Here is a 25,526-nt window from a genome sequence, read left to right on the forward strand (position 1 = left end):
GTGAGAGGTATATTCATTATTCTATTGTTTACTTTTCTGTATGTTTGATATTTGCATCTAAAATGTTTTTTAAATGAACAGGTCTATGATATGGGTGGGCTGTCATCATGAAAAAAACAGACCCCCTGGCTCCTTGGGGAGCAGGTCTCCATTAGGAAGTCTCAGTGGCAATGATAGCTGCCTGCAGACCCATGAGTCTCCTTTTCTGCAACCTTTCACATTGTCATCACTGCGCATGTGTTTTCCCAAGTTCTCCGGCTCTCTCTTCACTGTAGCCTGGTGCATGATCTAACACATGTCTAAAATGAGCTCTGTGGCGTGCAGTAGCAGCAAACTATCCCTAGCATATCTGCATGTGTTTGGCCCAGTGGTGGTAAGAGGGCATCAAAAGTGATGGCCTGACTCCTATTCTCCACATACAACCAGGGGATGGAGTAGGACCCTGACCCAGCCAGGGGCCGGGGGCTCTGCCGAAAAAGTAACCAGGACAGGCATCCATGATGATGGAGAGAAATGGGGAGAAATGGGGAACTCAGCCTGGGGGTGGGATGGAGGCGCCATACGCACCCCTGCTGAGAGACAGCCAGGACCAAAGGCCGGAGGAGCCTCTGCAAACGGGCATGTGTGCCCCCCATCAGGTGTTGGCAAACTTCATCTCTAAGGGGCCAGATGGCAAATATTTGAGGTTTTGCAGGCCAAAAGGCACAACCAGGAATATTTTGTGAGGGCTTATACACAAAACTTTTTGTCCAAGTTTTGGACAAAATTCAAAGCTTTGTTTGTAGACACTGAAATGTAAATTTCCTGTAATTTTCACAAGTCTGGATTGTTATTCTCTCTTTGGTCCCTGCCTCCAGCCAAATCATTTAAGTGTGTAAAGCCCACTTCCAGCCCATGACTTCACTTGGTGCTCTCTGCAGCCTCCCACCTAGCATGATCACTGGCTTGCATGTATAACTTCTCTCAGCCGGGACCAGAGTGGGACTGACACAGTTGTTGGTACCCATGATGCTGGCCCATCTCTTCTACCAGCAGGCAGGGCTTTGTATGGGACATCACTTACACTCCCTGCAGCTGTCTCCTCGCAATGGAAACCCAAGGAGACAGCCACTCCACTCACAGATTAAGGTGAAGAAAACATCACCACGTGCAGACATCCTCCTCTGTACAAAGGAAATCCCAGGCCGAGGATGAAGCCAGGTAGCAGCACATCAGGGTGCCCAAGGACCATGGCCCTTGGAGCCAGACACCTGACACCTACAGAGACGCTTATCTCCAGGTTGCCAAGAGGTGACCTCCCGCCCTGAACCTATTTCTAGAGCAGGAATGGGGTGAGATCAGCACTCTCTCCACTGATGGCAGGTGGGGGTGGTGGGCTCACAATGGCCAGTCCCTCTGATCCAGTCGTCCCTGGCCGCAGGACCTCAGGGGTGAGCCGGGGAACAGCAGCCCTCAGCCCCAGCTCACGCCTCCGCCTCGTAGCACCGGCCGCCTTGGCTGCTCCTCCGCGGAGACCAACAGGGACACTGTCTTGGCCCCCAGATTGCTCCGCAGAGCCATCCAGCCCTGGCAGGGCCACTCTGCCCTGAAGTGCACGGTCCCCAGAGACTGATGGTCCGGCGGGACCTCGAGGATTTCTCATTCTTGCCAATTGCCCCCAAACGTTTGGGACACACCCGAGAGCGCGCGTGACTCCTGGCACGGAGCCGCACTAGGCACCGGGTCCCTCATCCGCAGCAGCCTGCCCAGCCTCGGGTGCTGCGCCGGGACCTGCCCCGCAGTTGCGCAAGTTGTGCTGCGGAGCTATAAGAGGGGCTGGCCGGCATGGAGCTCCGGAGGGATCCCGGTACCAGCAACTGTGAGGTAAGGCCGGGTGCACCTCTATTGCCTTTACTGGTTTTTGCCGGCAGGTCATAGCATCCCACCCCAATTCTGTACCCCTGGGAAACTGAGGCAGGTGGGAAGCAGGGCGAATGACTTGTTTCTGGACTATGCAGCTTTACAGAGTTTTAGCCAGAGAGAAGGCAGGTGGAAGTTGGTTGAGAACTTGGCAGGTGGATTTGAGGTGGGGTGTGCAGGGCAGGAGTTTGTCCTTCCAGAGCCAACCAGGGCCCCAGAAGAATCGTTTGCAGTGCTGAAATGCTTTAAGGGAACAAAGTTGAGAGTGTCCAGGACACAGCTGGACAGTGTTCGGTTTCTGAGGCTAGACAGCCTTGTGCTGCAGGGAAGGGCTCCAGGCCTCCTTTTGCTGTGAGGGTCCTGGCCTCCTCATAAAAGGGGCTGCAGGAGGTGCAGGCCTAGGACTGGGTCTGTGGCATGGGGGCAGGCAGGAAGATCCCAAATCCCCCAGACCCTCTGGGCCAGGTCTCCACATCTGGCCTCAAAGCCATGCAGGTTGCCTTCTTCACATTAGACACAACTAGGTGTCTGGGGACTAGAAGAATAGGCTGTAAGAAAGGCCCACAGCCTGCAAGTTTTCACTCATGCAATTTCTAGCCAAATCCACACTGCTGGCAAGTAGCTGTGGGGGAAACCACCCAGCCTTTCTTCTTTTGGGGCTGGGTGTAGCCTTCGTTGTAGGTGTGGATGCCTTTACACCACTGTTTCTATGGCTTAGGAGATGGTGGCACTTTGGCAGAGTGACTCCTTTAATATAGTGAGCTGCTCTGGAGGGGGGCAGATGGTTCATTGGAAAGATGGTCTCTGGGGGAGGTGGTCAGAAACTAGGACTTGCTACTGTCCTGGAAGCACAAGGTCTGTGAGCGCCCTTGGCAGGGTAGGACTTGCCCCTGGTGGCTCCAACTGTGTCTATTCTGTGTCTGTTGCAAGCTGGGACTGGGAGAGGGTTCCCAGCATCTCCTATCAGAATGGTCTGTGGAACCAAACTCCAAAGGAAAGAAGTTTCTAGTAACTTGGTAGCTCCTATCTGATGCCCTTAGGAACAGTAAGACCATACTAATTGTTCATCTCATTTAGGCAGAGAGATAAAAGCTAAGAGGAAAAAATGGATGCTCTTTTGTTCTTTCCTTTCTCAAGTAACTGAGGACAGTGAGCTGAGAGGAACATTTCCATGTTGGCCAGAGTATCTTTCTCATATTTTATGTATCTTATACTCAAAATAACTCTTCTTGGTATCTGGGGAAAATATATCCCTCCCCCTCTATTCCAGGAAATTGCTCCAAGTGCCAAGGACAGAGCCAAGGAAGTTGCAATGAATTCCTGCCCGTTGGCCCAGGCAGATGCCTCACATGTCTGAGTGGCCTGTGCAGGGTGCCAGCCCCCCCCCCCCCAAGTGGGAGAGCTCTCCTTCCAGAGCCTGGGGCATTGTCTCACAATGCTCTCCCCTCCCCCGCCAATGCCCCTTGAGGAGCGTAGGAGCTGTGGGGAGAAAGGAGGCTCCAGTGAATTGGAGCGTCCTCCTGCCACACGCATCCCTGAGCAGCTGTGGGACTGAAGGGCAAATCAAGCCAAATCATCTGGCATTGCATCAATCAGTAGAGCCCAGTCTCACAAGGCAGAAGTTGGGGGAGATTCCAGCAGCTTCAACTTCATTCTGGCTCCTTGGCAAAGAGCCTTGAAGAAGTTCTTCTCTGTTTACATTGCTGTCTCTGAGACACAGACAGGTTGGTTTTGCTTTAAAACTGCACAGCTGGTGCCCAGGCCCACAGACATCCTTGCCCACATAGCAGATGTGTGTTGAGCCTTGAAACTGCATGCCATCGCCATGCCTGCTCATTTTGCTTGCTCTCTGGAACTGAATCTGTAACCAGGGTCCACGCTTACATTTCAGCCAAGCTGTGGATTTAGTCCCCATCTATATGTATGCTGTGTTCTGCTCTGGGCTGTCGGGGACACATCAGAGAAGAAGGGGGCAGAGCACAAGTCTCTGGCAAGGACAGGGGCCAGGCCCAGAGGGCAGGATCAGGTGCCAGGCTCGTGAATGGGTCCAGGGTAGGAACACCAGGGGCAGCAATCCAGGTAGAGTAGAACTCTGGAGACTGAAAGTAATTTGAGCCCACATAGATGCTGGAGGACATGTAGGTGGTGCAGAAAACTGAACAAGGCTGGGTGTGGTGCACACACCGGGAATCCCATCACTGAGGAGGCTGAGGTGGGAGGATTGCCACAAATATGAAACTAGCCTGGGCTACATAGTGAGTTCAAGGATAGCCTGGACTACAGAGTGAGACCATTTCAAAAGAGAGACAGACAGACAGACAGACAGACAGACAGACAGACAGACAGACAGACCAAAGACCAACATAAAGGAGACCTGGACCCCAAAGAGGTGTCTGTCTCTTCACTGAGCCAGCTTCCTGGCATTTCTGCCAGGCAAAATTGAATTTAAAATTCAACTTTCAGATGGGAGCAGGTGAGGTGCTATAAAGGCAGGTTAACTTGGTTAGTAATGAAGATCAGGGATAGGAAACGTTTCACCTATTCATTCAACAAATATTTAGCAAACACCTGCTCCATGCCAGGCCCTTGGTAGATGCTAGAACAAGTGCAGAGTCACTAATTGAGCCTGGCACCCTCTCCCTCTGAGTCTGGCCAGAGCTCCAGGTTCACCTCCTGTGGCGCTCCAGGGAGCCATTAAAAATTGATCAGAGTTGACACAAGAGTTGAAACCTATTTGCTACCCCTGCTGGAATCAGATCTCAAGGTAGTTTGGGATGAACAGGAAGAATAGAATCCCTACTTCCACACTCTGTCTATCAGTTAGGCATGTTAACATGATTTGTCAAATAGGGCTTTTGGTTGCAAAGGAAAGTAAATTGTTTCTGCCAACTCAGTGAGTCTAATTATATATTGTGACCAACATTTGAAAAATGAACAGAAACTCTTAAATGTATCATGAGTAGTAAGGGTGAATTTCAGTGAAAAATATTCAAAAAGATGGAAATGTCTCAAGTCTATTAGTTTGTTTTCATTGCTATAACAAAGTTCCTAAGGCTATATAACTTTTTAAAGAAAAGAGGTCTCTGCTTCTTTGAGGCCAACTTAATCTAAAGTCCTCCAGTTCCATCCATGTTATTGAAAATAACAGCATTTCATTCTTTTATGAGTAAACAATATTCCATGATATAGGTAGTCTACAGAAAAGCTAGCGAGGAAGATAGCTGGATACGAGAGACAGGAAAGATATGAAGGAGATGCGGAGTGGAACTGCATCCGGGCAGTAGCGAGCTCAGCCCACCCTGGCAGCAACCCCCTGGTCCTCTGCCCCCCTGGGCATGGCCTCTCTCTTCTCCGCTCCTTGCTTCAATAGTCCCTAGAGGATGGGAAAGGGACAGCGGTGCTGCATCAACATTTCAGTCCTTCATCTTGGCTCTTACAGCTCCTCCATGCTCCAAGGCCCTCTTTCCCAGACCTCTCCATGTGCTTCTCTCCATGTCTGTCTACATTCTGGCCACCAGGGGAAAAACCTGGGTGTCTCAGTTCTGTAGCTGGGCATACCACCCCCTGCCTTGCTCTCAGAGCCTCGCCATCCCAAGCCACCCCTCGCCCTTGTCACTCTCCAGGCAGCCAGAAGCCACTGTTTTCTAAACCCACCTGAGTCCTTGGGCCTCTGCTAGGGCTGCTCCTCTCTTCTCCCTTCACAGTGCATCCTCGGTACCTTACCAAATCTCATCTTCTCCATCCAGTTTCTTCTAGAACCCATGGTAATGGCAGCTAACATATATTGGGCTAGAGGTGGCACTTGACATGCCAGGCTACATGCCAGGCAGAACTGGCACTGGACAAGCACCAGCTCAGTTCAGTCATATGACAGCAACAGTGGGAATTATGATCCGTATTACCCTGTTGTATAGCTAAGGAAACTGAGTCTCAGAAGTACACAAACTTCTTTAGTACAGGTCTTTTTTAGTATATGTTTGCTGTATGTAATGTTTACATGGCTTGCATGGAGATAGCATATATACCTAACACGTCTTAATTCCATTGTATATCCTTCCCCTACTCCCTTCCCCTCCTTCTTCCCCTTCCCTCCATCTCTTGATCCCCTTCCCCTTTGAGAAACACCTCTCTCCCCATTTCCTATTATCTTTTATTTTGCTTTTTATTCATCATTTGGATTTATCATATAAGAGAAATCATATGATATTTAAGCTTGTGTGTAACTGATTTATTTCACTTAAGATTATACTCTTCCCAGGTTTTGAAGTCAAACAGTGTTCTGCTGGACTCCAGGCTTCATAAATTGTAGAATAATAACTTCCTTTCCTGAATTACCCAAAGCCTCTCATCTATTTACGTATTCATCTTGTGCTGAAATTAATTATGCAAATTCTTAAGCCAGAAGAACACTGTTTTGTTCTTTAATTTTTAATAAATAATATATGTAAGTAGTTAGCAAAATTAGTGTAATACACTACCTACGCTTCCGGGGAGGCCTTCAGCCTGTGGCTCATCCCTCCCCACCGCAGCTCTCTCCCCACTCTCGTGAGGTCAGTGTTTTCATCTCTGTGCCTGGCCCATAGTGGGCTTTCCATAGATGTGAGCTGCCAACCATCACATTCATCTTGAGCAGCTACTGCTGGCCAGGCACTGTGACGAGTGAAGCTGTATTTGCTGTCTTGAAACATCCGTCCTCTCCCTTGTCCCTGCACCTCCCAGCCACTCTCTCCTCCTCCTCGGGCCATGGCCAGGCCCGACACGGGTACTGAGACGTAGGGGACTTGCCCATTCTTTTCTGATGATGCCCACGTTGGGGTGCTTAGTCAGTCAGCATTAACTTTGGCTGCATGCAGCTGGGACCCAGCAGAATGGTGTCTTAAACAAGGCAGAGCTTACAGCTCTCACATACAGAAAGCACAAAGCCAGAGCCAGGCTGTCAAAGCAAAGATGGCACCTCAGCTCCACAGAGGCCGCAGGCGCTAAGATGCCTGCCACATCCTATCTGCCATTCACAAGGGAGGCCTTTGTCCTCAGGGTCAAGATGGCGCTAGAATGCTAGCTGGCACCTCTGTGCTGCAGGCACTAGAATGGAGGGAAGGATGAAGAAGCGAGGGACAGAGATGCATACTGAGGACCTGAGAGCTGTCTCACAGTGCTTCAGCTTTTATTTAATTGCCTAGGATTTGGTTGTATGGCCACACCTACTGGGAGAAGCTGGGGTGTATCAGATTTGTTCTGGACAGCCACACACAACTGAGTTTCCACAAGGGGTAAGAAGGAAACATCAGACCCTGGGGACAATCAGCAGCCTCCACTGCAAGGCTGATATGTACTAATGTGTGTGCGTGCATATGTGTATATGCGTGTGTGTGCATGTGATGTGCTGTGTTGCCCTTGCTTTGACATCAGGTGGACCTGTTGCCATTTCTCTCTGCAGCCCCAGTGGGTGAGCCTGGCCTCTCCTGCTAGCTGAGTTAGTCAGTGACTGCTTTTCAATTCCACGCTTTCAAGGAACTGTAATTTATTTTCAGCATCCGCTGAAGCATATGATCAGTAGTGATAGAGGGGCTTGTAAACCCGCTTTCCATTCAGGAGTTAGAGGGTGGCCCTTACGCGAAAATGGCTATAATACAACCAGAGTTAATCTGGCAATAAATTTTTTCGGGAAGGAGAGTGTATTCAACACATGAATCTTAGGAAAGAATGCAACTTAATCTTGTGCTGGGTTTCTGAAACCCAGAAACACCAGGTGCCCTGTAGGGACGGCCTGTGGGAGGCAGCATGCCAAACGCTTGATTCAGAGTTGGCTACAGGTGGTGTTGGCCCAGCGCTGCAAGCCATGCCCTGTATTAGCATAATTTTTAAGCAGCTGACATGTATTACCCCTACCTGGAGCCAGACACATGACGCCGTGGGCAGGGACTCCACAGGTTCATCTCACTGACACTTTGGGCCAGGTGGTGGAATTAGCTGCGTTTTACCGATAGGAACAGAAGCTTTGGGAATTGTGCGGCTCACCCAGAGGCACGGAGCTAATAAGGGCAGGTCCTGCTGCCTTGCCGCAACTTCAGGGCCTAGACGCTGTGCCTCCTACCTTCGCTAGAGCCTCAGGGAATTGTACAGGGGAGGAGCACGGCGGTAGCACTTCTCTGAGGGGATACACCTGAAACTGCAGACAACACCAACCCCTGTATCTAGTAGGTCTTCTTTTATATGCCCTGTGGCATCGCTGCATAGTGCCAGAATTCATCTGCCCTTCCATGTTGATCCTCCTTTGTGTCACTACTTTTGTACTAGAGGCATTATTAAATTAAATAAGGGCAACCTGAACACAGCCACGATGATTCACGGCAGTTGATCTGACAACCAAGACAAGGATTATGTGATGAGTGGGTGGGTAGTGTATGCAGTACAGATACGCTGGACGAAGGCCTGATTCACATCCCGGGTGGGATGGAGTGAGATGGGGCATGACTTCAGCGTGCTACTCAGACTAGTACAATTAAAGCTTAGGAATTATTCACTTCTAGATTTTTCTCATTTTATATTTTTGGACTATGGCTGACTGTAACTAAACCTTAATTCTGTATCACCATAAACATTTTAGCTCTGCCACATACCAGTCTGACTTTGGGCAAGTTAGCTCATCTTCCTGAGCCTCATTTTTTTCACCGATGTAAAGCAGATTTTAAAAAAGAAACCATCGATCAGCCATTATAAATAATATATAACAGACTACTCATTTTCATGTTATTGCCCCCAAAAATGAATTATATGAATATTGCCACCTCTGGAAAGAAAATGCATTACCTGTTCACTTCAAAAGCCAGAACAGGAAGAGCACAAAAAGCAGGGATTAACTTTTCTGCCCTCCTAGAATCTTCATCTTAATATTTACTTCTACTTTATTGTTATTTCAGACTCATACACACACTTAGCATGGATCACTGGCTACAGACTTGCATATATTTAACTTAATTACCTTTTGCCTCATGTATCACATTAAAATTTTGCTGCTTAATCAAGGACCTGCATATTATTAATTTTAGAATTCATAGTTCCACAATCCTGTTGGCTTCAAGCATCCTGGGTGAACATGTTCCACTTCCTCCTGCCTCAAAGTCTCCACACCACTGATCTCTTGGCCATGAGTCATGACTGCTTTCTATCTTACCACTTTTCAGGCTTCAGTACCCAGCTGAATGTGATGCTTCTTCCAGGGAGACACTTCGGGCTCCTGTGACATCCTGTACTTGCTCTCTATGCAGAGAGCTGTCTTACTGCCTTCTGAGGGCCCACTTGTTTCTCCTCCATTAAGCTGTGGATGCCACAGGATAAGAGATCTTGGCGATTCACACTTGCATTCTCAGTGCCTAGCACTGTGCCTGGTTTGTTTTTACATGGCGGAGAAGTGCTGGTTGGATTCAGGCCTCCTGTTGGAGAGGAAGGAAATAATGAAGCCTTGAGAAAGGCCACCCTCGATGTAGCTGCAGGCTGCTGTGAGAGTAACGGGGAAGCCAAGGGAGCAACATCATCTCCAATAATAGGGGAGTGAAAGAGCGTATTTTACAACTCTTTTCAGCAGTTTCACCTATGTTATCTAATTTGATCTTCATAAAAGCCTGGAGATAGATATATTGTAGGGATGGAAGCAGAGTTTTGAACAGTTATATGATACACAGTGAGTAAATGACTGGATTCAGACCATAATAGTCTGTCCTCTTTCCCTCGAAGCACACAATGAAGCTCCATTGTCAGCAGAACATCCATTTCATTGTGCCAGGGCTCATTGCTCTGTGGTCTACTGGACAGATCATTGTGGTTTTATTGACTAAGCAATAGTTCTCTACCCAAGGAGATGCATTTCATTTATATAGGTCTAGGTAATGAATGGTCTTTGACTTTAAGGAAGTAGCAGCCAGGGCAGAAAGCAAATCTCACTTTCAAGCACATCTGACAATGCAGTGTGTAGCGGGGCAGGTGGGTGTACCCTCTTCCAATGGGTGATTTCTTCTGGTTTCAGGCCCAGCAAGCTCATCCTAGGAAGGAAAATGCGCTGCGGACCACTGTGCCAGTTCCTGTGGCTTTGGCTGTATCTGTCCTACATTCAGGCTGTGCCCATACAAAAACTCCAGGGTGATGCCGAGATCCTCATCATGACCATTATCTCCAGGATCAATATCATTTCACACATGGTAAGAAGGGCCTGGGGTGAGACAGTAGAACTACAGCTAGCCCTGTGCTGGCTGTGGGCCGCAGCCGGGTAGTCCAAGAAACACTTCTGACACCCTCTGAGTGCTGGGCACCTACTGATTACTGAGAAGGATCGAAAGCACAGGACTTCCATTCTTTCCAGTTGTTTCTTTTGGCCCCTCTGCCTGCTGGGATTCAGGCATGAGAGATTCTAATTCTTAACCACTTTAAGAGCATTTAACTTGGAAATATGCTCCATTAAAAAATCATAGGATTCTCTGATATCACAAAGCTTCCATAGGGAATCCCTGAACTCAGAAGTTGGCTAAGGCATGTGCAGTGACGCAGAAGGGCTGTGGTAACACTGATTCCTCTGTCTCACACAGACCACTGCCTCTTCTCTTCCTTTTTCCCTGCCTCTGCCTCCCTCCCTCTCTTTTCTCTCTGACTTCATACTCTGGTGCTCAGAACCAAAAAGAGCCATGAGGGTCCTTGACCCATTAGCAGGTGACCAGAACCCCAGTCAAATTTCCACTGGGCCTGGCCCATCTCTAGATGTGTGTGTCACTATGGTTTCTAGAGCTGTCACTGCAGCTTCCTCCCAAGACTTCTATCCCTGCTTTCAGGCCACATAGAAAGTGAACTTCCCTACACACATTTGCAACATGGTCACATGGGTAGCTTCCACCCCCACCCTGGTGTTTTCTCTGGGGTCTAATAGGCTAGACTTTTAGCTATTTCCCAGATGGGTCTGTATTTGGAAGTAGGAACACTGAGTGTGAATCTTTCCATGTCTGCTCTCCATCTGTGAGATCTTAAGCAAGTTTGTTAGTGTCTTTAAGCCTTGACCTCTCCCAGGGAGCAATGGAATGCTGGGAACATCACGCAGTCCCCACCAGGTTGTTCTGCAGCACTCAGTGCAGTGTGACCCTGACCACTAAGGAGGGAACTGCATGGGAATTTGACTGGGAGGGAGGAATTTGCGGAGGGTGGAAAGGAATGAGAGTGGTGGGCAGAGGGAGAAACTAAGATGCCTGGGAAGAGATTAGGCTAAGTAGGAAGCCATGGCTGTTTCTTTACAGAGGTGATTAGAAGAAAGGAATGTCCCCACAAGCTTACCCAGGGTGGAAGGTAGAATGGTTTGGGGTAAGCAGGAATCTAGAAGTCCCACTTAGAAACTCAGCAGTCACTTGGACACAAGCAAATGAGAAGGAAAGAGGAAGAAGGCTCTCTTCCACATTCATAGGGTGGTGGAGGATTTTGGTGGCTTTCTGTCCCCACCTGCTGAGCATCTGCTTTTTGTCTTCCTCTGTGCAGCAGCCAGTGCCCTTGAAACACAAGGTCAGCGGTTTCGACTTCATTCCTCTTCACACGGACCTGAGTTTGTCCAAGATAGAAGAGACATTAGCAGTCTATCAGCAGATCATCATCAACCTGTCTTCTCAAAATAAGATGCAAATATCTAATGACCTGGATAATCTCCGGGATCTTATCCGCATGATAGCCTCCTCTAAGGGCTGTCCTCTGCCGTATAACAGGAGTTCAGCGACCCTCCAGAACCTGAGAGGTCCCCTCAGAGACTCGGTCTTCTCCACAGAGGTGGTGGCCCTGAGTAGGCTGCAGAGATTTCTGAAGGAAATGCTGTTGCAGCTGGATGTTTCCCTTATGTGTTGAGTCCTTGAGTCTGCTCTTTCCCCAAGGACCATGTTGAAGGAAGAAATCTTGGCTTCCAGGTGTCTCTGGGAGAAGAGATCCTTGGGTGGACACCCCTTATTCAGAATCTTGTCCATTTCTGTCTTCTAAGACACCATTTCTAAGGCATAAGGCCATCATTTGCTTGATACCAAAAATATATACATGATTCCATGCTCATCATGAAGGGGGCCCATCCAGTATACCGTGTATTGTACTGGTGATTCACACCAAATTCTTTAGCTATCAGTGGAAGTCACCTGTCCCCTTTCAGTTCCATCTTTTTTCTGTGTATCCTTCAGTGTAACCAGGCATGATTTCAGGGACTGGGCAGATAGAGCCTTTGTTCTTGTTAAGGTTCCACCTAAAAATTCTGGGGAGCACCATGAAAGCTGCATTCACATTCAGCTGGAAACTCCCAAGCAACACAAATTGGCAGCACTTGTTCATATATTATGCATCTTATCCTAGATTGGTTTGAAACAAAGTATTGTACCAGCTTTTCCAGGCTTTGGGATTGATCAGGACTGGGGATGCCCCTGGGATATTGGTTTTAATCCCATTGATGGGCCTGGCTAAGGCCCCCCCACTTTGAGTGACTAGAGGATTGATATTTTCTGAGCAAGAACCAATAGGGGTAACTCTTAAATTATTTCTCTAGTGACTGGTTTTGTTTTACTGTGACTAACTTTACAATACAGTTTTCACAATAGTATTACTCTGAGTGAATCCCCAAGGGCTAGGTTATTTTAAAAGGAAGCTGAATTTCATCAAGGGTAATATGTTCCTGTGTGCACAGGTGTTGGAGGGTATGTTGGTGGGAAAGCAAAGGATCTAGAATATATTTTCTGAAAAACATTTGTGTGGTAGGCTTTTTGGAAAGAGGAAAGTCATATCTCACCTTCTACAACACTAGGGTGATTTCCATTAGGAGAATGGAGATGTCTCTCTCAGAGTGTTGTGAGGTTTGCATGATTACCACAGAGGGAAGGCACTGAAGCTGAAGGTCCTTTGCCGGTGTAGTGCTGAGCTCAGGGAGTGAGGGTCCCACACTAGAGATAGTGCTTCCCAGGACAGGGGTCCTTAGTCTATGGCTCGGCAAATGGCTCAGAGTTGATCCCACGTTTGGGCTTATAACACAGCAGTGTCCCTATTTTGGATTTGCATGCAAATTATTTTCCCCATCTGACTGAATCATCTAAGAAAGGCCATATTTCCTACCCATTCTATGGCAAGTTTTATTCCAGTGGAAAAGCAAAATTCTTTAACAGATGGTCCTGCACCCTGGGACTGCTGGGTGAGCTTCAGGACCCTGGACCACGCTGCCAATTTCCTCTTCTGGCTAGAGGTCATTTCAGGAGGCTTGGGTTGGGTTTTTCCACCATCCTCCTTCTGCAATGTCCCCATCACACTGGTAGTAGATCTGTCCAAAGAAACTTGAATCAATGCAATCATACACTTTAAGACTGAGCTCTTGCTTCGTGCTCAGCCCTGACTGGTGCTGTGGGCTAGAGAAGCTCACCAAATAAACATGAGAAGCAGGGACGTGCGTGCCCACAGTAAAGCCCCACTCAGCAGTGTGCCATGGTGGACACCTCACCATTGTGGTGGCAAACAGCTAATAGCACAATGCTATCTCCAGTAGGTGAAAAATGGCATGAGCTGGGAGTGGTGGTGCCCAGAGTTCCATGGGTGACCCTTCTTGCACTCCATAATATTTTTATACTTTTCAGGGCACACCCTGTTGGCGTGGGATAACTAAATCCTAAAAAGTAAGGAAATATAGGTTGAATGCCTCTTATGTGCTTGGAAACTCAAAGTGTTTTTTTATTTTGGATTTTTTTTCCCTCAGATTTTGGAATACTTATGCACGCATAATGAAGTGTTTTGGTGATGTAGCAAAGTATGAACATGAAACTCTATATTTCATAGATACCTTATGCACAGCCCAAAGGTGATTCTATATACTATTTTAATAATTTTGTGCACGAAAGGTTGTTTCATAGCGTGGACTTCTCCACTAATGGTATCATGTTATTTCTCTAAAGTTTCAGATTTAGGAGCATTTTAGAGTTCAGACTTTCTAAAAGGGAATGCTTAGCTTATACCTGAGACCCTAACAGCCAACAGGTAGAAGGACCAGGCTCAGGCCTCCGATCCTCAGAATGTCCCTGAGCAAGAGAATGCTCTCTGGATAGGGAGTGGAGCAGGTGAGGCCATGAGGAGTTTGGAGGTGAAACTCACAGATGGTGAGAGGGGTGAACTGCCCACAGGGAAGAGGCTGGCTTTGCTGGATGCTTGGTGTGTGGAAGAGACAGACGGGAAAGTGTGAGCAGCAAGCTACAGAAAAAGGGAGAGGAAGAAGAGATGGCGGTAAAGAGACATGTCGAAGAGATCTTGAGGTGCAAAGGGGGATATTAGGGTCCCACACCCCAAGTCCTGGAGAAAAGGCCATGGTCAGACCTGCTCTGGAAGGTGTAGCATGATGGATCACTCTCAGAGTGGCACTTCACGAATGCAAATGCTTGTCTTCTTTTTTTTAATGTTTGTTTAAATGAAAATTTCAAATAAATCTACTTTGTCCCTGATCTTTGTTTCCTTCTACTTATTGTGGAGAGGTTTGGGGAAGCTGTTTGTGGGTGACAGGGCAAGGCCTGTAGCGGCCAGGCATCACTGGGGTCAGTGCCACCGGGGCTTGGCCTCAGCCAGCCTCCAGGCATTCAGGCAAAAAGATTACCCCAAAGCTCAGAGCTGGCAAAGGAGCACCTCCTGACCCAAAGGCAGCGTGTTTCTGCAAACCAGATTCAATAAGCACATTATTTAAAACACCAAAATCTGAGATGAATACATACTTCTCAAATGAAGAAACATAAATGGCAAACAAATATATGAAAAAATGTTCAACGTTAGTGGTCATTCAAGAGATGCAAATTACAACACTGAGATTCCATCTCACACAAGAAAGAACGGCTATCATGAAAAGTCCACCTGTAACAAAAGCTGGAGGTGCTGGAGGGAAAAAGGAACACTTCTCCATGGTTGGCGGGAATGGGAGCTGGTACAACCACTGTGGAAATCAGTGTGGAGAGTCCTCAAAGAACTAGGATTGGAGGTTCAACCCAGCTATTCCCCTCTTGGGTATTTTTCCAGAAGAACTGAAAATATCGCACCACAGTAATATATGTGCATCCATGTTTACAGCAGCACAATTTGTCCTAGCTAAATATTGGGAACAATCCAAATGCCCGTCAACTGAGGAATGAACAAAAAAGATGTAGTATTTCTATACAATGGAGCATTACTCAGTTATAAAAAAGATAAACTTGAGGCTTTTATAGGTAAATGGATGCAACTAGAGACCATATCCGTAAGTGAAATAAATTAGACCTTCATGTGTAAACATCATATTGTCTCCCTAAGCCTAAGAACCTAAAAGAGTAAATGAAATCTGAAAGGTACAATAGATACTGTGAAAGGGAAATAAACTGCTCAAAGGGAAGGAATAACTGGGATGAGGGAAAGGAGGAAAGAAAACAAGAAGGAAGGAGAAAAGAAACTTACATGTATATACAGAGAATAGCTTAGATAATTGCACTGTTTATTTCTGCTGCTCTACTGAAAGGGGCAGTTAATGCTTAAATTTTCTCTCTCCTTTTTAATTTTTTATAACATTTTTGACAAATTTTACATGCTTATATCTGGTAGTCTGAAAAACTAATTTGAAGACAATAATATGCAGTATAACAACACTGTTGAATTTCTATTAGTTTGTTTAGTAAAATTCTATATCATTTCTAATGTTTTTGTAATTATTTTTTATTCTCTTTAAAAAAGAAAAAATGCACACACACACAAACACACACACACACACACACACACACACAAAACAAAAAACAAAAAAACAAAAAAAACAAGTGGCCCAATAAACAGAGCTAGCCTGGTGCACAGAGTAGAAAAGATGAACCTGGCTTGCAGCAGATGCAGAGCCCTTGTCCCTACAGTTCACAGTGGCCTAATCTGCTCAACCTAAGTTCTGGGGGTCTTGGGGACTCTGGGGTCAGCTCATCAAAGGCAGTCCTTCTCTTGCTACCAAAAATGTTATTGGGGGCTGCTGGGGAGATGGCTCAGTAGAATAAGCACTTGCCTGGCAAGTACAAGGTTCTGAAGTCAATTCCACGTACCTAAATAAATAAATAAATAAATAAATCTTTGGGCCAGTGAGATGGCTCGGTGGAATAAGCTCTTCCCTGGCAAGCACAAGGGCCTGAGTTCAATCCTCGGTTCCACCAAAAACGAAACAAAAAAAAAAAAAAAATGTTGCTGGGGCCTCTGGGGATTAAATCAGAAAATGAGCCAACAGAGTACTGGCTTTCAGTGAACCGTCCTCCCCTTTCCATTACAATTAGCAGCCGGCTTCAAATGTCATTGGTGCTAGCAAGGAGCACACGGATGCCAGCTTTCCTTCCTAGGAGATGACAGCTGTTGGATCCTGTCCTGCCACCTTAGCTCAGGCTGCTGTAGAAAATTGCCACGGCCTGGGTGGCACAGACAGCAGACATCTACTTCTCACAGTTCTGGAGGCCGGAAGTTGAAGATCAGAACCCAGCACAGTGGGATTCTGGGTAGGCCCCTCCTGTGCAGGACAGACTACAGTCTTCTTACATCCTACCATAAAAGGAAGAGAAAAGGTGGTAATCACATTCACCAGGCTTCATCCACATGAGCTAATCACTCTCAAACACCCCACCTCCTAATCACTTTGGGGGGTTAGAATACCAACATGTATATTTGCAGGCAACACAAATATTCAGTCCATTGCACCTGTGTACCAGCCTGGAGGAGAGGGAAGGGAGCCCCAAGCTCCAAGTAAGGGAAGGCCGTAGAAAAGACCTGTCAGATGTGGCTGTAGCAGCCTCAGCGGGTCACTTGGCTATCCAGGGTAGTGACTGCCTCTGTGCCAGGCGATACTCCTTTAGCTTTGGAGAACATGTATCCAAGCAACAAACCTAGATAAAAAGACAATGCATCAGCCCAAGTGATAAGAAGTCTAGGTCCTGGCTCATGTCTGATGCTGTTTCCTCTCATTTTTCTCTTCCTCAGTAAACCCCTCCCTCCTGTGTGGAGGCCACAGTGGCCTCCAGCATCTCTGTGCTTCCGGGGTCCTTGGTGCCCTGATCATAGGAGAAGAGCATCTCTTCCTCAGGAGTGCAGCAAACATTACAAGTGGGCTCTTGGGCCAGACCTGTGTCACATGACCATCTCTGTTGTCAAAGATGAGGTGAGCCACATGGGCGGAGAATGGGGAGAAAGGACCATGCCACAGATACCCAGAAAATGAAAAAAGAGAAAAATAAAGCAAACTTACAAAAAAAAAAAAAATAGAAAGCATGCCCACCAGAACAAAAACATGTGACATTTATGGCTCTTCTTGGAAAGGCCTTAAGCCCCACCTCTCACTTCTAGGAGTCCCCACTATAGCCCACCTGTATCACTCTGCCCTGGACTAGCCCAGAGAGGCTAGCTATGTATTGAGCCACTGCCATAGGCAGGCTCCTTGGGTCTCTGTCCTCGGCCTAGCAAAGAAGCTGCTGGAGGGAGGATAGGCTCTTATGGGTCTTCAGCCCTGTGAATTCCCAGAGGTGACAGGTCAGGATGGAAAGGAGTATGGATCCCTAAGTAGTAGTAGTGGGGTAGCACTGTCCAGGGGTGAAGCTTTGAGCTAAGTTGTCATTCCCAGGGGCTTAGGAAGGTGCAGTACCACATTCTACTCAAGACTTCTGCCACCTGAGGTAGGTGCCAGGGGATTGGGGACAACATGTCTGCCCGCGAGTGGGTTATCTGGAGCCAGCTGAGTCATCTTGTCTCTGGGCAGTCCCAGCCTGAGCAGGCCAGCTGGGAATGAGAAGGGAAGCCATCCACCGCAGAAGGGAGGCTTGGAGCCTCAGAGCAGAGGCTTGGAGGTGTCTCATCCTACACAGCAGTGAGTGCCCACGTCTGGGTAGAAAGCTCTTCATGCTCCCCTTCAGGTCCTTTTCCCTCCTCAGATATTCTCTTGGTCTCCCCTATGGCTGCAGCTCATGCCTGCTAAACAGCTGGTAGACTCTGCGTACAGCACCAACTTGAGGACAGTCAAATTGTAAAGGCCAGACTGTGCTATGCTAAGTCTAGTGAGAATAAAATCCAGGAGAACCCAGCAGCCCTTTCAGGAGCTCTCACCCAGAAGCTTTCAAGCAGCCAAGAAAGGTGCGCCCCATTCTCCAAAAGGAATTTACAGTCATTCCCTCCAGGCTCTTAACGCTGGGATCTGTCTAGTGATGTTGGAACTACACAAATCCATCTGGAATAAGTCCCTGGGACATTGTCATTACCAGCTCCACAGGTCCTTGCCTTCCCTGGGAGCTTATTCTTTCAGGGGTTGGATGGCAGAACTGAGGATGCAAAGAAAAGGAGCAGAAACCTTACTCAGCCCCAGGTCCCCAGGTCCCAACAAAGAAACTCACAGCTGGTTCTCAGTTTGTCACCAAGCCCCTCAAAGGCTGAGAGATAGCTCAGCAGTCTAAGAACCTGCCAGGCAAGGGCAAGGACCTGGGTCTGTAATCGCAGTACTGGAGAGACAAACAGGAGATCACTAGAAGTCTGAGCTGGGTAAGCGAGACGCTGTACCAAATAAATAATTTTTTTTTAATTTTAGGGAAAGAGCTACAGGGTGTTCAGGGTCTCACTACTAGATCAGACTCATAATGATTCTCCTGTTTACAGCCTCCCAAGTGCTGGGATTACAGTAGTGCACCACCACACCCAGTCTCAATTGCAGTCTCAGCGTACCCTGGGGGCAGGGCCAACATCAGCACGGCAGGTCTGGGGATTGAACCCTTGGCCCCTGTGCCTGCTTGCAGGTGCTTTAATCCACTGAGCTATTTGGCCAGCCCTTATTTAAAAAAAAAAAAAAAAAAAAAATCTCTCAGTAAGTTATGTTGTTATTATTGCCAAGTCAGGGAAGCAAAAGGAATGAGGAAAAAAAAAAAAGAAGAAGAAGAAGAAAAAAAAAAAAAGGAATGAGAATTGCTACATCAGATGCTTTTAGTGCCACAGACCTGAGTTCACTGCAGCTGCACCCATGGGTCCTCTGCCCAGAACTCCCCACAGCATGGCGGTGCTGCCCCACCCGAGGGTGCCTGCCAGCCCACAAGCACAGCTGAAGTGGGGTGCACATTGCGATGAGTAGGGTACAGGGTTCTGTGGGTAAATGCCAGCCTTGTGTTCTCCACAGGGCAGCCACAGGATGCCACCTGCATGGGGGTCAGGCCCACGGGCCCACCCAGGAGCCAAATGAATAAGGCACTTCCCAGGGGCTCTTCCCCTTCTACGGCCCTCTCTCCCGAGTGCCCATTCCTAGTTCCCAGGAACGACTCCATTGTCAAATTCCCACCCTGGGGTGCTTGTGGCAAGCTGTGCTCTTAGAGAAACCAAGGGCCAGGGGCCGAGGAGATGGCTCAGTGGAAGAAATGCTTCCCTGGCAAGTGCAAGGGCCTGAGTTCAATCCCCGGAGCCAAGCACCCACGAAGGCTGCAGCCGAAGGCCCTGCATCCTCTCAAGGCCTCAGCCTAAGAGAGGAAGCAGAGAGTGTCCTCCAGAGGAGGGGACCCACTCCGGAGAGCTGCCCTTGACAGGGAAAGACAAGGACAAGGAGAGGCATTAGGGAGACCGGAGAGGTAAGACGTTCATAAAGGAGGGGACGGAGCGCACGGAAGAGGAAGGCACCTGCAGAAAGCTAAGTGCCTCCTCATGACCACTGACTGGTGACAGTGCCCAGCACAGCCAGGCCTAGGCTGGCTTGTGGCCCAAAGTGTGGAGACTTTTGTATAGGAAGCACATTATTTAGCAAATTCTGCATGAAGCCCAAGAATGATTCAACCAAGAAGGCTCAACTTATTTGAATTCCGTTCACTCCACATTTCCTCAGCAAACCTCTTCATTTTGAGTTCACAGATACAGGTCTGAAAAAACAACTTGGAGACGACGAGAAAAATCTGAGTGCAGATGCAATTTTCGACAATGATAAGGAATTATGGTTAATCTTATTAGGTGTGATGACAGGATGTAAATTATTTTTACTGCTTTATTATTCACCAGTGACCCAAACTGAAATAATTAGAGTGAAATGGATTGACATCTGGGATTTACCTTTAAATACCTCAGAGAAAAATATATATGAAATTAGATAAACAAGATCAGCAAAATATTGATCCTACCCACAGAAAGATCAATATACCCTACTTTGGGTAAAATATCTAGAATGAACATTTTGGGGAAGGCTCAAGTCGGTGCCGCCCTTCCACTACTTGGGCATTCTGTTTTCTTCAGAAGGACGGAGGGATAGAGGGATGCAGGAGAATGGGAATATGATGTGGAGCTGAGCTGTATTTAACTTCACATTTGATTTCACTGCCTGGCAGATGTCCCAGGGCCTTGGGGGGATGGCAGACTATCAGTGTGGGTGTGAAACAGTGAACCAAAACAGAGATTTAGCAAATTAAACAAGAAGAATGTGATAAAAGCCAGCTGCAGGATGCTGGAGAGGCGAGTCCTGAAGCTTAGAGAAAAAAGCTAAAAGAGTGGCTACTGGAGCCTCTAGAGATCTCTGCCCATCCCTGCCAGGCCTTAGGTGCCCCAGGAAGGAATTCTCCATCTCCAAGGGGAATGGTAGTGTCCCCGCTTTGTAGCTGTCCTCCATATTAAATTTACTGCATAGAGACTGTATTAGCTTTCTAGAAGCTGTAACACAATACCCAACACCTACAACGCGAAGGAGGAAAGTTTGAACTGCCTCATGGCTTCAGGGAATTCCGTTCATGGTCCCTTGGCTCCAGAGCAAAAGCATGGCAGCAGGGCATGTTCAAGCAAGGTGCTCCTTTCTTGGCAGCTAGGAAGAAGAGCAGGGGAGCAGCTCCAGAGAGGAAGGGGCCAGGAGCCACACCTCCACAATCTACTAGACACACGGCAGCGCTGTGCTCCACTATATTCCCGAATGGATCCCAAGGCCAGTTCAGTTGACCACAGGGAAAGAAGCCCTCAGAGCACCGGTAAAGGAAAAAGACTTCTATATCTTTTCCCTCTTAGATTTTTGTAGGACAAGTTACCTTCGAAATCTTACACACACACACACACACACACACACACACACACACACACACACGGGTTTGGCTGAAACCAGGACAGGCTCATCTGCAGTTCTCTCCTTGTTTACTTCTGCCCCCTCGCTGTGCCAACACCCCTACCTCACTCCACCCTTGAGAGAATTCTCCTGAAGTCATTGCTTCTTCCTCCTTAACTTCCTCCCTCGGGTCTTCATATTTCACTTGCACATTTTTATTGACATTTTCCTTCTTCAACCCCACAAGCATGCAGGCTCTCACCAGGCAGGGATTGTCTTTGGGTCTGTTTTGTTTCTCTCTAGATCCCCAGCATCTAGGTCAGATCCCAGCACACAGTAGGTGCAAGACAAATACTGGTGGTCTGTTGGGTGCCCGAGATCAAGAGCTGAACTCCCATGTACCTTTTGCCTTTGAGCTGCTGAGTTTAAGAGCAAAAGGAAAAGCATGAGAGCAGGTGGAATTCTTGGCAGTCTGTCCACTTGGGTGAGCCCAAGGCAGATATGGCTGCCAAAGTCTGGTCTCGTGGACAGGATTGGAGGAAAGTTAGCAATCGTAGAATTTAGCTGAAGGGAAACTTTGCCTACTCTCACAATCAGAGCTGCCCTGCTGTGGAAAGCTGTGGGTGGACTGTTGCCAAGACGGCTCCAGGCATGAATCACGCTGTCTGGGACCCCTCTCCTTCCATCACCCCCAGTAGTCCTCTCTCACATTCACCGTGAGCTTGGCCAGGTGACAGGTTTGCTCAGAGGGAGAACAGTGAACAGAATACAAGCAGAGGCCAGGAAACTGCTTGCATACCACAGCCTGCCGTCTCTGGCTTCTGGAAAGCCTGCAGCTACCTGTGAGCGGGCCTAGACTGGCCACTAACAGGATGAGCAGCCACGTGCCGTGCCTTGCGCCAGAGTGGCACTGTTAATCGAGTTTTTAAAATTGTCTTTATTTTCTGATACTCTGACACCTCAGCCTTCAATACCAGAGCAACCACCCCTTTCAAAGTTCACTAATTTGGAGCCAGGGAGATGGCTCAGTAGAATAAGCACTTGCCTGGAAAGTGCAAGGGCCTGAGTTCAATCCCTGGTTGGGGGGAGGGGGAGAAGTTCACTAATTTAATGTAAAAGGAACATGCCTTGCAGATGCAAATCAACTAATCAGCAGTCTCCACCCCAACCACCTGTTCTAAGACACTGTCACCTGGTCCAAGCGCCTCAAGGCCAGGTTCCAGACAACTACAGCCAGTGCCTATGCACCAGAACTGCTGAGATTATTCTAACTAGCTAGTTCTAAAACTCGCTTAACTGTGTTGCCTCCCTTTATCTTTCTAGTGTCATAGACCACGTCAGCGAGAATTACTCTCTCAGCTCTGCTTCCTTCAATGTTAGTTCCACTTTTAGTTGATGGTGAAGGTGACCTCCAAAACCTCCAATTTGAAGATTCTCCAGCAGGGCCAGGGTGATGGCTTGGCAGCATAAGAGCCTGCCTGGCAAGTGCAAGGTTCTGAGTTCGATCCCTGGTACCGCATGCCATGCTGGCTGGGGAACCCATGCAGATCCTGGAACCAGGCGTAATGGTGCACACCTGTAATCCCAGCACTAGGAAAGCTGAGACAGGAGAATCTGAATTGCATAGTGAGACCCTGTATCAAAACAAAAAAAAGCAAAAGAAAGAAGCCTCCAGCAAAGAAGACTTCTCTTTCCTAGGAATATCACCGAAAGTCCAGGTGCTGAGTCTCATTAGCCTGGCTTGGATCACACATCTATTGGTGAACTAATCACTCTGGTCATATTGGTCAGATCTGAGTCAAAGTAATGAAATGAGAATGGGAATAAGGCATTTTGCCAGAGGAAAAAGAGGATTCTTTTACCAAAACAAGGCAAGAATGGTCCCAGTCTAGATTTCTTCCATTGACCAGGAAGAGAAGAGACTCCTTTAGACCCTTTATTTTCCCACTGACCACTATTGGCTTTAAACTCCAACCACGGAGCCTCAAATCATAAAATAATGTTTGACTGTGTACTTAGAAAAGAGTGGAGTGATTGTCCTTGTCTCTGACAACTATCTCCAATGAGAATGAAGGATGCTTTTGTTATTGGTTATACTGGAATGAGCCGTGATAGTAAATCATTTAAATTGTTATTGTTCTCATTGGGGTGATTTTATTGGCTTTCTGTTTGGTCAGGGCTCACTTTTTTCCTCTCTTTAATGGAGCTCATGTTGCTGACTCTCTATGTTGCAAGGGATAGCTATTCTGGTCTCTTTACAACAGGCATAATTGTAATGATACCTTACAGTGGAACAGCACTTTGCCATCTATAAGAGACTTTCACACATGTTATTATATTTGATCTCCACAATAGCCGGGTAGAAGAAAGCAAATAGTATTATACTCATTTTCTATAGGCTTGGGAATAGACTCAGAGAGGTTAAGCAGTGGGCCAAAGGTCACAGAGCTCTGTTACCTTGAGCAGCAGGAAAATATTGGCTGGGAATAAGTAGGCATTTATTCAAGGCTTTATTTATTTAACAAGATTAGGCTTTTGCTGCTGCAAAGCTGTTGCAGGCTAATTCTCCATCTCTCCTCATTGTGGTGCATACACTACAGGTGTAGCTCGGAGAGACAAAAACATAAACACTGGGCCACCAATAGCTACCACTGCAGCCCAACCAAGCATCAGCATTTGGGTTCAGCCACAAGCCACTCCAGAGCTGCAGCCCGCCTCTGGCCCCGCTGGCAAGCATATGCCCAGGAGACAGCCCCTACAGTTCAGCACTGCCTGGATTTCCTCCACCCTCCCTTGCTCCTCTCCTCAAGGGGTAGGAGAGAAGCTGGCCCCATGGAGGCTGGGGTTTTTGTCACTGAAGGGAAGGGCAAGTCTGGTAAGGCCTGGAGAACCTGGAAATCTCCAGTCCTGAGGGATAGCCCCAGGCTGATACGAGAGCCTCCCCACAGGGACTCTCCTCTCCCATCCACTGCTTGTCTTTGCCCCTGTGTCTGATCCCCACACTGTGAAACCTGATCAGGAGATACCTGACAGGCATCACTGGTTTACACTCCACCCTTAAAGTCTATTCAGCACCACAGAAAAGAACAGAGGCAACAGAGAATACAGTATCTCTGCCATCCCTCCCACCATGGGATAGAGAGCCTCTGGGAAACAGGTTATTCCCCACCTTTCTTGACCAAGACCCTAGAAACTTCCAAGCAGCCATCTTTCATCCCCATTCTCTGTGGGTCACAAGATTGCTGGCATCTCCACAGCATGGACATGGCCCTTGCCTTTCCGGTCCCACCTCTGGGGCTCTTTTCCTGGGCTCAGTAGGAAAGACTGGCCAGAGGAGAAGTGGTCCAGCCCCAGAGTACTCTGGGAAACCTATGCTCCATTAGCCCCAGACCCCACATGGCATCTTGACAGAGCGCCTTCTCAGCACTGTCACTACCCTCTGCCCTCTTAGCCTGGACAGAGGCCTCCCTAGACCACCTGACTGTGCACTGATAGGAAGTTTCTATTCTGGAAGGTCTCTCAAGGCAGCAGAGAAAAATAGGAGATGCCAGAAACTCACCCAACTGACAGGATTTGTTCCACACACACACACAGGAGAAAAATCATACCTTGTCCCAGTTGGAATAATTGCAATTACCCCAACCCCAGAAGTGGGACAAAAATGTCATGTCTAATCCAACAACATCAGGCCAGGAACCTAGCAGGTCCCAGTGCCAATCTTCTTGGAGAGCCCCATATGGGAAGCTACAAACTCAATTTGTCTTGTCTTGGGGAAAAATGAGTTTTAAATATGTTGAATCAAAACTGATATCTTAGTGATCCAGAACAAATGCCTTGGGAGAAAAATTACCCTGAAAATGTTAAGTATTCAAGTTACCAAAGACCTGGGAATGTTGGCAGCAGCCCAAGCACAGCAAGTCCACAGTAGATGTCATATGTCCCGGACTGGGCCCCAATGGGTGCCTCTGACAGAGCCCTGAGTCCTGAGGGTTGGCCTTATTAGCTTCTCTCAGGGATGCAGCCTGCTCACCTCCTAGACCTGCAGCTTTGACATCTCTCTGAGGGCTTGGTTGCCAAGACCCAAAGAACTTCAGTGTCCCTATGGAGCCGGCCTGATGAGGGGCTCTGATAAGGAGGAGAAGAGACTCGGTGTCTACCAGTTTTCCAAGTCCAGCAGGCACTGCTGCTGCTAAAGAGTCAGTCTGCAAACTTTAGAGGGTATTTTGTCCTCTTCCAAGAAAAATAGGAGATGGGAGAAGGGAGTCATCATAAACTCCTGGCACTAGTCATGAGGAGTATGGTTCTAAGCTCAGCTCCACTGGCAGCTGCCTAGTCCTTTCTCTCTAGTCTTTATTTGATAAAAACAAGGAATTTGGGTTCAAGTGATGTCCACAGTCTCTTCCAGTTCTATGACTAATATAGTTCCTTTCTTTTTGCTCTCTCTTTCAAGGGCCTGCAGAGCACAGTGAATATGAACATAATCTTTCAAGTCATCTTACATGGGTTCAAATCCTAGTTCTGCCACTTACAAACTCTGTGACCTTGAACAAGTAATTTGACTTCTTTGTGCTTCTGTGGTTTTTTGTTT

The 25,526-nt window shown here is 47.7% G+C and overlaps 1 protein-coding gene across 1 annotated transcript; it reads left to right on the forward strand.

Moving 5' to 3' along the window:
• Nucleotides 1–1,856: 1,856 nt before the first annotated feature.
• Nucleotides 1,857–14,296, forward strand: Lep (leptin). Its single transcript, XM_004642767.2, has 3 exons — nucleotides 1,857–1,863; nucleotides 9,923–10,094; nucleotides 11,410–14,296. The coding sequence occupies exons 2-3, from the start codon at nucleotides 9,951–9,953 to the stop codon at nucleotides 11,764–11,766; spliced, it is 501 nt and encodes a 166-aa protein (XP_004642824.1). The 5' UTR covers nucleotides 1,857–1,863; nucleotides 9,923–9,950; the 3' UTR covers nucleotides 11,767–14,296.
• The last annotated feature ends 11,230 nt before the right edge of the window (nucleotides 14,297–25,526 follow it).

This window comes from Octodon degus, unplaced genomic scaffold (assembly GCF_000260255.1).
Source record: "Octodon degus isolate 3935 unplaced genomic scaffold, OctDeg1.0 scaffold00160, whole genome shotgun sequence".
Classification (NCBI taxonomy): Eukaryota; Metazoa; Chordata; class Mammalia; order Rodentia; family Octodontidae; genus Octodon; species Octodon degus.

Excerpts from the sequence above, each read along its gene's own strand:
- Lep (XM_004642767.2), top strand. The coding sequence starts at position 9,951 with ATGCGCTGCGGACCACTGTGCCAGTTCCTGTGGCTTTGGCTGTATCTG. Across the intron at positions 10,095-11,409 it reads TCAATATCATTTCACACATG|CAGCCAGTGCCCTTGAAACA; the intron begins GTAAGAAGGGCC and ends TCCTCTGTGCAG.